The 12,438-nt window shown below is 39.1% G+C and overlaps 1 protein-coding gene across 1 annotated transcript in view; it reads right to left on the minus strand.

Moving 5' to 3' along the window:
- Positions 1 to 251: 251 nt before the first annotated feature.
- POLR1A (RNA polymerase I subunit A) overlaps positions 252 to 12,438 on the minus strand; it is a gene marked incomplete in the record, with an annotated part of 56,654 nt that continues 44,467 nt past the window's right edge. Inside the window, 5 exon segments of the mRNA XM_072406593.1 lie at positions 252 to 664; positions 7,790 to 7,954; positions 8,177 to 8,294; positions 10,696 to 10,896; positions 11,894 to 12,193. Of these exon segments, the coding sequence (XP_072262694.1) occupies positions 564 to 664; positions 7,790 to 7,954; positions 8,177 to 8,294; positions 10,696 to 10,896; positions 11,894 to 12,193 (885 nt within the window).

The following is a 12,438-nucleotide window of genomic DNA, read 5'->3' on the forward strand; positions in this document are numbered from 1 at the left end:
CTTCATCTCAACTGCAACTTATAAAGAAGCCCTAAAATGCAAGCTGTGGAGTGGAATATCACTGCTGTGCCCATAATATCCACACTCTATTATAAATGGGCATCTTAAAGTTAAGAGCCTTAAGAGCCCCATGGATAAGCTTGCAATATTTTAAGTCTGATTATTGCCACTGTGGGAGAAACCCTAACTAGGACATGTCTTCTTTCATACCAACAAGCAATTCTGCAATTATGAAGCACACAGCAACACAGTCCAAGCAAACAGACTTTATTACAAGTACATTTTACACGTGTAAACATTTACAAGACATCAGGTTGGAGAATGTTATTCTCTTAATCTTATTCCTTTATGGCCAGGTCTCCAAGGTGTAAGTGGTGACCTTCAAGTCTGGTATAAACACAGCAAGCAAATAATAGCCAAATCCAGAGGACTCCCGAGGCTGTGCTCTCTGGCAGCCAAGATAGATTGTGTAATGAAACAGTCTATTGGGATAGAACATCTGCTTGTGTTGGCAGGCTGTATAAGGCACGGTCTGATACCATTCTGGCATGGAGCCTGCAGATTCACTTCATTGGCTGTTTAAGTTCAAACAATCCAGTACCCCCTTTCACAACTTTTCCAACTACGAGACATGCAGATGGGGATTGCAGATCATCCTTGGCACCTGTTAAAAAAATAAAATACGTATGAATCAGATTTTTATTATCTTATAATAATGAACTAAATCAGAGAGAAACACAGAAAGGACCTTTTTCATGGTGTCTAATACATTATAGAAATGAAATGTACACTTTCCACTAAAAAAATGTACATAGTCATGCATTCATTTACATTAAAATTACTTTTAGACACAGCTAGAAGGAAACCTAAATTTGTCTTTAGGAAACTTCCCATTGTTCTCTTTACAACAGTATACACAAAAGAAAGAACGTATAAACAGAAGAGAACAGAATCGATAACTTATCAGTTTGATACTACTTGCTTATTGTCCAACGAGCCGGATGTAGTGGGTCGAGATGACACACAGTGCATGCAGTGATGCATTACATGCCTTGAATGCCATACTGGCACCTCAACACACCACAATGTACAAAGTGAATTGTGTTCTTCAGCAAAAAATACACAGCAAACCCAATTTTTTTCATAATGTGCATTGCAACACATACATTTTAAATGGGTTCCCTAAGAGTGCAATGCAACACACTTCAAGGTAAAATAAAGCATTGTGATGTAAATTAGTCATCCCTAAACCTTAAAAAAAAATGTTTGCTTTTCCTTTTTATTCTCATCTGTTCTTGGGTGGCGATGCTTAATCCGTTTACAGTATGGACTATCTAGGTAGTGCCATTGATTTGGACAATGAACACAAGGAGGATGTTGAAAGGCTTTGGCCAGCTGGTTGAACACCAGTTTCCCCCGCTGCGTGCAGTGGTACCTCCCGAGTGCTTATGCAACTTGTAGTAACCTACAAGCCGAGGGGAGATACCACAATATGTGGAGGGTAGAAGGAATTCTACACAACCAAAAGTGTTGAAGCAGCGAAGTTCAGGAAACAGGGCCATGAAAAAGGTAATATATTCACACTACTTTGAGCAGGTCTGCTTTTACATACAACTGATGGTGTACTATGATGGGATAAGCTCTTCCACGACTCTTGCACATAATGGTGTAACATGGTGAACAATGTGTAGCCTTACTGCTCACACAATAAGCAGAATCGGACACAAATAGGAGCGTTCAAGTTGAATCAGACAGGTATTTTGTTCCTGGACAGACTTCTTTTCAGTCAACAGAAGAACAAGTTCTCTTAGTCACAGGAATGCCTGAGGCTGCTTTATATTCATCTATTAATAGCACAAGGACAATGGCTGACCGCAAAAGTCTAACCAACTCCTAGGATTTCCTGTCCGATCTGGATGAGATTATCCGTTTCATAATAAGTAGGTCATTTCATTTCTATACCTCTCCGGAAACCCCCAAAACATATTATTCTGAAAAAAAAAGGGAAATGAATCCTTGCTTTCAGAAGAAATAACAATGGTATATTTTACCTCTTTAGGCCCTACACACTCCAATGTTAATCTGGGGCACTTAGCTCATGTTCCTAGTATTATGTTTCTCCTGACACGCGAGCAGAAAAACCTCATTGAATTGCAGCTTTTAAAGTTCACTATCATGCAGCATAGCATTAGCTGGTTCTAGGAAACTTAAAATGGACCAAGCATCAGAAACATTTTATCGTGTGACTTTGAAAGTGGAGACATAACCCATCTTTCCATTCTACCACTGATAAAAATTATGTTTGGAAAACCGATTTCTGGGCTGTACATTAGGATAACCTAGTACTACCTCTGAACCTGCTAATTGCTCCTGCAGGAAGAATACCTATATGCCACCATCTCTGCTAGGGAAGAGGTGTCCTTCTCATATGTCTGTGGACATGTAACCTAAACTCCTGCACAATACATAGAAAAAATATGCGTAAATCCACCTTTACAACCTACAAGAGGGCTAAATTATTACTAATTAATAATTTATAAACCACCAACATAATATGCACATGGCAGCATTGCACATTAAACAATAAAAGTATACAAATCAATAATTCCATCATAAAAAACAAACAATGACACAGAAAATAAAGGGTGTTCTGCCCAATTAATCTACGAGGGGTGCTGAGAAGTTCCTGGCTTTGCCCCCTTCTAGATGAAATAGAAAAATGAGTGTGGGGGCATATAACAGCCTAATATCTTAGTATGTAGCAGCGCAAACATCATGTCTTTGCGATTCTTAAAACTGTTTTTTTCTTTAGTGAGAAGCTGTGATGGCAGAGGCACAAGCAAGTTTCACATCATTGGAGTTACGGGCCGTCATGAAGTTTTTGTTTTTCCAGGGAAAGTCAGCAAAGGACATTCACACTGAGATGTTACAAACACTGGGGGAGAAGTGTCCTTCCTACAGCACTGTCAAAACCTGGATATCTCGTTTAAGACTGGGCATTTCACCTTGGAAGGTGTGGGCTCCCCCCAACCTCAACTGACCCGGATTTTGAGGTCCGGCGAATATCTGCAAAAACGATAACCCGGACACTTGACATCGTGTTGGGTTTGTTATCACCACTATCCTAGACATGCGCAAGCTTTCAGTGGGTGCCGAAATGTTTGAACAGTGATCATAAGAAGGAACGAGTTGAAGCATCCAAAGCCGTTTTGGCCCATTTTGAAGCTGTACAGGGCTTTTTGGCTAGGTTAGTGACTGAGGATGAAACCTGGCTCCATGATCCTGAAACAAAGGAACAGTCAAAGGAATGGCCACAGCGGGTCCAGGTGGCGAAAGTAGTACTAAACCCAGAGATCAGCCAAAAAAGTTATGGCTTCCCTTTTCTGGGACAAAGACTGTATTCTGTTGGTGAACTACCTACCTCAGGGCCCTAGTATCACTGGACAGTATTATGATAACCTCCTGGACCAACTGAAGGACGCAGGTAAGATGAAACGCCGTAGGAAAGTTGACAAAAGGGATGCTTTTTTTGCAGGATAATGCACCTGTGCACACGGCCAACATTGTTGCTGCAAAATTGAACACTCTGGGTTTCCAATTGGTCTACTATCCCCTCCTACTCACCTGACCCGGGCCCTTCGAATTATTATCTGTTCTCGAATTCGAAGAAATACCTGAAGGGGCAACGTTTTGAGGTCATTTCTGACGTCAAAGATGCTGCTGAGAGCTGGTTTGCGGCTCAACCAAGGGACTTTTTAACGGTCTGGAAAAGCTGCAACTATGCTGTACCAAGTGCATCAGTCTCAGGGGGGAATATGTTGAAAAAATGTGTTATTTCATAACTCTTGCTCTCTTTCTTTCTGGGCAAAGCCAGGATCTTCTGTTAATAATATGTTGGCATCTTCACGTTGGGTGTCTGCGGACCTTGTCCTGGCACAGAGTGTAAACCATATATATATAGAAGAATACCTATCCTATTAAAGAGAAACATACCTAAACAATTTCAGGTAAAGTAATAAGAAAATGATCTATTGCCTTGCAATGTGAACTTGTTATTAAATTTGAATGGCCCATAATGAGTTGATTACCTAGCACAGCCCCTCTCCTTGCACATCATAATCACTTCTTCTTGGAGTTTACAGTGTATCTCCTTATATAACTACATGTCCATACCTTCCTGTAGCAACCAAAAGTGGAGCAATAACTACAAATCCCATTCAAGATGGTGAAACCCAGGAGCAGTCTCAAGGTTTTTGGATGTCTACGTATGGGAGGCTTTTATTCGTAAAATAACATGCTTTCTCTTTAAAGTCACAGTAACTCATAAGAAGTCAAGATAGGTCAGCTAAAACAAGCAAATTGGGACAATATCATACAGCTGCCATGGCATATACAGCTGAATGGTTGCTGAACTTTATATCGCTCCACTTTTGACATTTTTTAAACTGGCAACTGTAGCTAAAACATTTTATTCTTCCACCTGGGACAAGGAATTAATCGGCTATTATCTGTCCCATTGGGATATATTTGTCTTTCTTTACTTGACCGGAGTTGAACAGAATATAAGTGTGAGTAAATCCACCGGAAGGTACTGAGTATATCTGAGGCAAAATTGCCATTTTTACAAATGTAAAGATATGCAAGAGCCCAGAGTGAAAGTGCTGTAGAAAAGCTACAAGAAGATCAAACAGGAAAAACTAAAAAAAAAAAAAAAAATCTTCATATACAGGAAATGAAGATCATGCAGAGGAAATAAAGACAGACATATCAGCAAAAACCTGATGAAATAATACAACATGGTAAAATGTCAAACTTTATAACGACTTTTATCTGTAATGTACTCTTCCGCTATAGAATTAAGCCCAATGAGTAGTTTTACTAATGTGAAGTCCAGCAGAGCTATTCCATTTGAACTGTCCTATTTTAACATGCAAACACATTTCAAATATAGAAAGTCAGCTCTAAAACAACATGAATCTTTAAAACTTACTTGACTTATGACAAAAATTGCTTTAGCATTATAAAGAATGTATTGTGTGATACTTGGACCACCTTGTAGATTGTAAGATCCTCGGGACAGGATCCTTTCCTCCTCCTGTGTCACTGTCTGTATTCGTCTGTCATTTGCAACAGCTATTTAATGTACAGTGCTGCGTAATATGTGGGCGCTAAATCCTGTTTAATAATATTAAATGTACTGATGTATCCTACATATATATTCATTAATCGCCGGTGAATGTTGAGCATTTTGAACGCCCAAGTATTTTCTATAGCTCACAAACCCTGCTTAGATAATTTAGTCCATGGATATTGCTTAATAGGGAAGAATCCCCCTAATTCCTCTTGTCCTAGGATGTACACGGAGGATGTCCGGGCGACTTCTGTACCTACCAAGGGCTGTAATAGAATGGTATCTCACACCATTGTTTGTGTAGCACAAATCATGGAAGGGAGAGGAGAGACTGGTCTGCCCAAAGGCAGATAATGTGACTGGGTAAGGGAGGGTGTGGGGAGTACCCTACACTCCAATCTTTTACCTTCTCGTCTGGGCAGTTTTTCTATACCCAAAGGCTGCGTACACATGTGCAATAATTGTTGTTGAAAACGAACAACTAACGTCCTTTCGTACGATAATCATTAAGAAAAAAAGTGCACAACGACGCCGATGAACGAGGATTGCTGCTGGAAACGAACGACTGTCCTGGCAAATCTGATTGGGCGATGATTGTTCGCAATCTATTGTGTGTGCGGTCATTCAGTGATCGTGGATGGTTCTGCAGTACACTTTCTCCTTTACATGTCACTTCCTGTATCGTTCAAATGATCGTATCTAGCCTGTTTACATTATTGGTAGATTATATTTAAACAATCCTATTGTTACAGCATGTACAGAATTGTGCACAATACGATCATTCAAAATAATCGTGCATAATCGTTAATCTGTCGTTAGTTTTCTTACGACAATTAATGCACGTGTGTATCTAGTTTAAGGCAGAAAATGTATCTGGGGATTGTTCAATGACTTGACAAAAATTGTTCTGTGTTTTCCTACCTCGTGACACAAAGCCTTTGGCTTCTTACCTACTTCTCACACACACACCCCTCATTACAAACATCTGAAATTATCAGATCAAGAGAGACAACAGACGGTTGCAGAAAAGGCATAATTCTGGTCATTACAGTACAATTCTGGTAAAATCAGTTAGCAATCATTGGTGCTCAGAGGACACATTTTACTTGTTTACTTTATTCTGAGTTCTTTGTAATCCACTGAAGCTAGATTTCAAAGAGTTTCTTGCATTTTAAACAGGGTGGGGCATATCCCTATCCTTATGTCAGATGCATTGTAAATCAGATTGTCAGAACAGACGCTTTAACGCAATCCTGTTAAGATGAGAGACAATACAGAGTTTGCAGGTATTTGACATCTGCTCTCCTAAATACTAACAGGCAAGTAAAAATTGGGTCACAGATTGAAAAAAAGCAACAGGGTGAACTGAAATCTACTAAAGCAATTTTGAGATGAAAATAAATCAAAAGTTACCTACTCTGATCTACTTATTGTAACAAGCAATCAAAAATAAAAATGTAACCTCTCCTTGGACATTTTAATGAATACTCTTCTTACAAAGATTTTTATCATATACCTCACTTGCATTGTCAGGTCATTGACTGGTTTATGTAAAGCTCTGTGCAGGTTGAATTCCCAGTATTTAATTTAAAGCTTCATTTTCAGGTTTAACAAACGTTTTATTAAAAAAAACTGACTTCTTCCACAAGCTGGAGCATCAACAATCAGATACTAGGTATTTTAAAAATAAAATTAATTTTTCTTATCGATTTTATCCTTTAGCAACGCCAGCCATTGCACCCCTGACAAATATTTTGCTTTCGTGCAAGTCTGCGAGTCCTTGGATCCATTAATGCCGCTATGTTATAGTATGTATGCTGTATGTTGTACTGTACGTACAGCAGTGTTCAAAATTGAATAAAGAATATGAGAGAGACATAGGTTCTGATTCCTATATTGATTCTGATGTTCTGAAATAGAAGGCTGAGCATGGTCTCCCCAAGGCAGTAGTGTGTTTGCAATTACCAGTTAAAAATAAGGAAGGATAAACCTGAAAACAAATCAATTCCACCATGTTCAGGAACTGGTAAGCTGCACTATCCTACATTTTGGTTTTCTGAGTTTATAAATGTTTATAATAATTGTGCATTTCATTGTTAGGCTTCCTAAACATGTCCAAAATTCATCCTAAGAAGGTCAACAGGTTCTTTTGTGAATGCCTGATTTCCCCAAACATCACCCAAATTCCATCAACAACACACCTACTCTTATCATGTCCACTTCTTCATGTTAATTGAAAGCTTTTTTTTTAATGTTGATGTCCTAACCCACAAATATCCATTCTTTGGATTTCTATGAAGCCTTTCTCAAATTCTTTACCCCCTGAAGAAGCAATGAAAAAATATGGGGCTTAGGGAAACCTTGATGAAATAAATAAAATGAGGGTTGGTGGAAAAGTGCCACTTTATGATGGTAATCTGGAAAGAAAGCCTTTTTTTTACATGTCAAAATTCTAGCCGGTAAAAGGATCATGTGTCATTCTAATGGTTCTGCCAAATGGAGTTGATTCTGGAAACGTGCAGGAACCATCAGATAGGAGCTTAATCAGACATGGCTCAAGAAAGCCGTAACAACCATTTGCAGGATTAGGATTCCACCAGACTCTGGTTAGGAACAGCTGTGGTGGATAAAGGTCTGTAAAATATTAAATGAAATTACCTGAAATGGTGGCATCCTTCAAAAATTTGTAGCTGGTCTCAAATGTCATCTGCTGAAAGGGTGAGGAGCTGGACTGAATGCCATAGCGATTAAGAGGACGATATACTCCTTCAAAGCACATGTAGTCTGCTACGAGGGAGAGGTGACGAGGGTCCACCTCAATACCTAAGTGAAACAAACACAGATGGGTGAGAACAGTGCATAAACCAACCAAGGATCACAGCAGGGCTTACAATTTAAAACACAGAGCCTCATTTAGCAAATAGATTGGCCATTTGTATATCCTATTTCTAGTACATGAGAAGGAAAGTAAGAGATGGATTGGTCGCTTTAGGCAAGTGAGGCAGTTGTTCTCAAATTTGGGCAAAGGCGGCCAGAAGTACTTACCATAAACCGCAAACACGTCTTTAATTTCTTTTTCAACCACCCTCAATGCAGCCTCTATGCCGTATGTATTTGCCATTGCATGAATGTCATTAGAATACAGACGTCTGAGATCAAGTATCTGACAAAAGAAACAAAAAACAAAAAACTAGAAATGAGTCTCTTGTAAGCTTTAAGACAACAAGCAAGAGAAAACCAGACTAGGTAATGTTTAGGTTTTATCTATATAACCCATTAGGATTTAGCATTTGCTTTCTACTAGACAAAAATATAAACTAAAATATATATTCTGACTTACTATAGACTTCAGAAACACTTCACTTTTTATAATCCTGAAATATTACATAGCAAAAGAATGCTTAGAACAATGTTAAGTGCAAAATACAATAGAATACAGTTGTAGAAATTCGCTTCCATGGGAGTTTTCATCCATTGTACTGGAAATCATTGAATGGTTGTCTGTAAGAGCCAAGTAACCAAGACCGGACACTTAACAAGTAGAGACAACAAATTCATCCACCAGTTTCAGAGTATTGTGCATAGCGCCAATAAAGACATTGGTCTGAGAAGAGAAGCTAACTCTGATTGGGAACAATGGCTGCAGACTGTGCACTACATCCAGGGATGACAAAAGGTCAGCCATCAAGCATTTAGTAATAGCCAAACAATCCAGCAGTTCTTGTGTCAAATACAAGTAGAGAAGGTGTAGACAATTGCATGCAACTTCCATATGTGGGATAGGTCACCAAGTGAATGTTTCAAAACATGACACCTTTCATGGCTAAAGTAAAAACCTCTGGAGCTTAAGCCAACTTACTACAAATCGAGAACTGCAGAGGAAGTCTAAGCCAACACTGGGAGTAATCAGGACTCACTACTGTGATGCATGCAGAACAGCACCCATCACTCAACTTAATGTTGACCTACTATGGGCCAAAACCTAATTTCTAGGTCTGATGTAGTTATCTGTGTATTTGTTTCAGGTGACCAATATAAATTATTTATGCCAGAGGGTAAGCATGAGAGCAAAGCAAGTCAGCAATGGCTGCTTCCACGTCCTACTTGTGACAGATGTTTTTTGGATATTTTGGAAAGGTGGTATTAGCCTTCAACACAGATTTATTCCCTCCTAATATATTATGTGCTGATGCTTACCAATATGCTGCGTTCATTTTATATATATGGCAGCTATGAATGGAGCATGTTTTACCTCAACAGGTCACCTACATTCTTGCAGTTACAAAGCTCTTTCTGTTTTATTCAGCAAATAGATTTTTATATACACATCTCTCATTTGGTTCTGTTTGCAAAAACCTCAAAGACTGTAATTTTCCATCCGTCAACAATTCCAATATTGTTCTCAAGCAATGGGATATCTAATTCCAGAAATCTAATTTCCTTCATGTGTTTGGCTCATGTTGCCAGATGCCAGCAGTAAGCTACAAAACAATTTTAAGCATTTCCTGCAACAGGAGATACAGATTCTGATGTAGAAAAAGACCAGTCATATGACAGATGGGTCAAGTGGCCAGAGTCTACCTCTGAATTAGTTCTAAAGCAAGCAGAAAGTAAGACATTAACACAGCATTGTATTACAGACAATATGCTGGTATTTCTATTTTTTGGCATGTGGTTCGGTCATGCCTCTGCTTCATGGAGCTTTTTATTTCTAGCCTTGCTCATTGTTTTTTATATATTTACAGATTTATGCCAGTGCATGCATTATGTGCTGTGTGCAAACAGAAAAAAAATTACCACCACATGTACTGGCCAGTGGGAAGTGTCAAAGCTTTGCGCTTTTAGAATGTCTCACTTTTTGTATGACAACTGCTCCAAATATGTACCCCCCTCTAGGCACTTACACTTTATACCTGCTAGCCCATTCGTTCAGTCATTTTTTTTATCCTCCTTTAACATGTCACAGCACCATCTAGAAACTAGTTTATTTCCTTGCAATAAAAGCTAAAAATGACAAACAAAAAAGTTCCTCTCTGCTTCAATTATTAGTGCCCAGCCGGAACTGGAGGACACTGGTAACAAAGCTTCATGATAACTAGTTTGAGTCACTGCCTTACCAAACTGCAAATAAGAAAATGTTACAAAGGTATAATATCTGTAACCGATAGAACCAGTAATGGATGGAAAATACACCATTATGTCATGCGTTTTCCAACCCGACACTCCACTGAAAGGGCGTTACACTTTGTTGCTGGGTTCTGCAGGTATTTATTTTAAGGGTAAAAGGATGTTGCACATAGTCGTGTTTAAAAACAACTGAACCTATTGCTGAAAAACAATTGTACATATGTAGGAACTCTATAAAAGGGAAATTGTTAGGTAGATTATTAGAGTGTTGGAGTGCTTAAGACATAGTGCCCACACTGCCCTACTTTAAATAACCCTGACCTGGTCAGTTCAGAAAGCTTCACCGTTTTTTTTACAAATATAAAGAAGTGCTAATTGAAGGTAGAATCGATATTCGATTTTCAGAGTATTCCAAAGTTTCATTTAACCTTACTTACATTAGCATATTTGAAGAGTTCTTGCATGTTTATTCCCTCTGTGTTGAGAATCTGCTCCTTCTCCCCCTTGCTGTTGGTGGATTCGTTAAGGAGGCACCTCGTTATTCCTCCTATCTCATGAACAACAACATTATGTGCCAAAGTCACCACAAGAGATGAGATGTCAAAGTGAACTTTCATCAATGGCAGTTTCACTGTAACCTGAGAAAGAACAGCCATGTAAGTATTTTGTCAAAAATAAAAGGTTTATATAGGTTTATGTATACCTAGATTCAGCTTATTAAAATCATTTCAAGAATTTGCATTTACCAAAAATGTTCTCAGGTGCCATTTTTTGTGCTGAGAGAATGGCAATCTATGTTCAGTTGGCCAACTAGAAGCATGGACTTCATCTGACCACTCTGGGTCTCAAATCAATCATTGGGAACCAAATCAAAGTGCTTTCCAAACAGGCCATAACCTTGAAAAGCCAATCCCAATGATCATCAATGGATTATATACAATAAACAGAGGAAGCAACTGAATCTATAATATCTAATGGAAAGTCAACCTGCAAAGCAGAAAAAGCCACAGACCGCTCCGCCAGCACCATATGTGAAATTGACTGTCACCAACAACCACCCAGGCATATACCTTCTCCCTGCCACCCTGTGTTGCTGAGAAGAAGGGGTCTATTAAAGTTGCTTTGCCCTATAAAGGAAAAACCCCACATTTCTGTAAGGGCCTGGGTGGAGGAGCTATGTGAATGGCATTAACTTGAGGTCAGTTTGAGACTTTTCTGAGATCATACAGAATCCATCGACAATGGCATTTGACCTCTTTCAGGTGGGTTTTGGTATTCTTATAAACTTGTATGAGATTTAAAAGATCACAGACACAGACCCTTTACAATCCTTTTATAATGAGGGAACCCTTAAAATAATTTTAAGATCTCAGGAAACCCTTGTCACTATTTATGATGTGCCCAGTCCATATTATATTGGCCTGGGATGAATGCTTCCTACACTGTTGGCCAGTGAACAGTTTGCTACCCTATAGATAAACGAATAGATCATTGATGTCAGAGGTAACTAACCTGGGAGGCACAAATTTCTCATTGCTCAAGTAACCCCCAGCAACCTCTGGAGAAACCCTAGTTGAAAAACACTGCCCTAAGTCAACTCCCCAAACTAGCATTACATAAACTAAGGCATCTTACCTCACACCACAGACTCTGTTCAGTATCATATGAGTACTCCATCACTGCATTGTTAAGGCGGAGGACATTATTGATCCGATTCTCTGCCAGCACTTCTTTATTAATGCCTTTTTTGTTATTTTTCTTTTTGGATAATTTCGGTGGTAATGAAGTAGGTTCCTCTTCAATGGGCTGCTTTGAGTCTTCAGGTCCCGCCTCCTTTTTTACGGTGTTCTCCTCATCCTGCTGCTCTTCACCTTCTTGGGTCTCCTCCACCTCCTCCTCCTCCTCCTCCTCCTCCTCTTCACTTTCATAATCCACCTAAGAAAGAACACACCATGGAAAACTCACTAAGAACTGCAGACCTTGCTAGGCGAAATATAAATTAGGAACCAAAATATCCAACTAGATGTTTAAGAAACAATAAGGTTTGCAATGCAGGAATGATTCAACTACTGTGGGTCATTCTGTCATCCAAGCATGATCCCACCATCGTGGGTCATTCTGCCATCCAAGCATGATCCCACCATCGTGGGTCATTCTGCCATCCAAGCATGATCCCACCA

The sequence above is a fragment of the Pyxicephalus adspersus genome, chromosome 3 (assembly GCF_032062135.1).
Source record: "Pyxicephalus adspersus chromosome 3, UCB_Pads_2.0, whole genome shotgun sequence".
NCBI classification, from domain to species: Eukaryota; Metazoa; Chordata; class Amphibia; order Anura; family Pyxicephalidae; genus Pyxicephalus; species Pyxicephalus adspersus.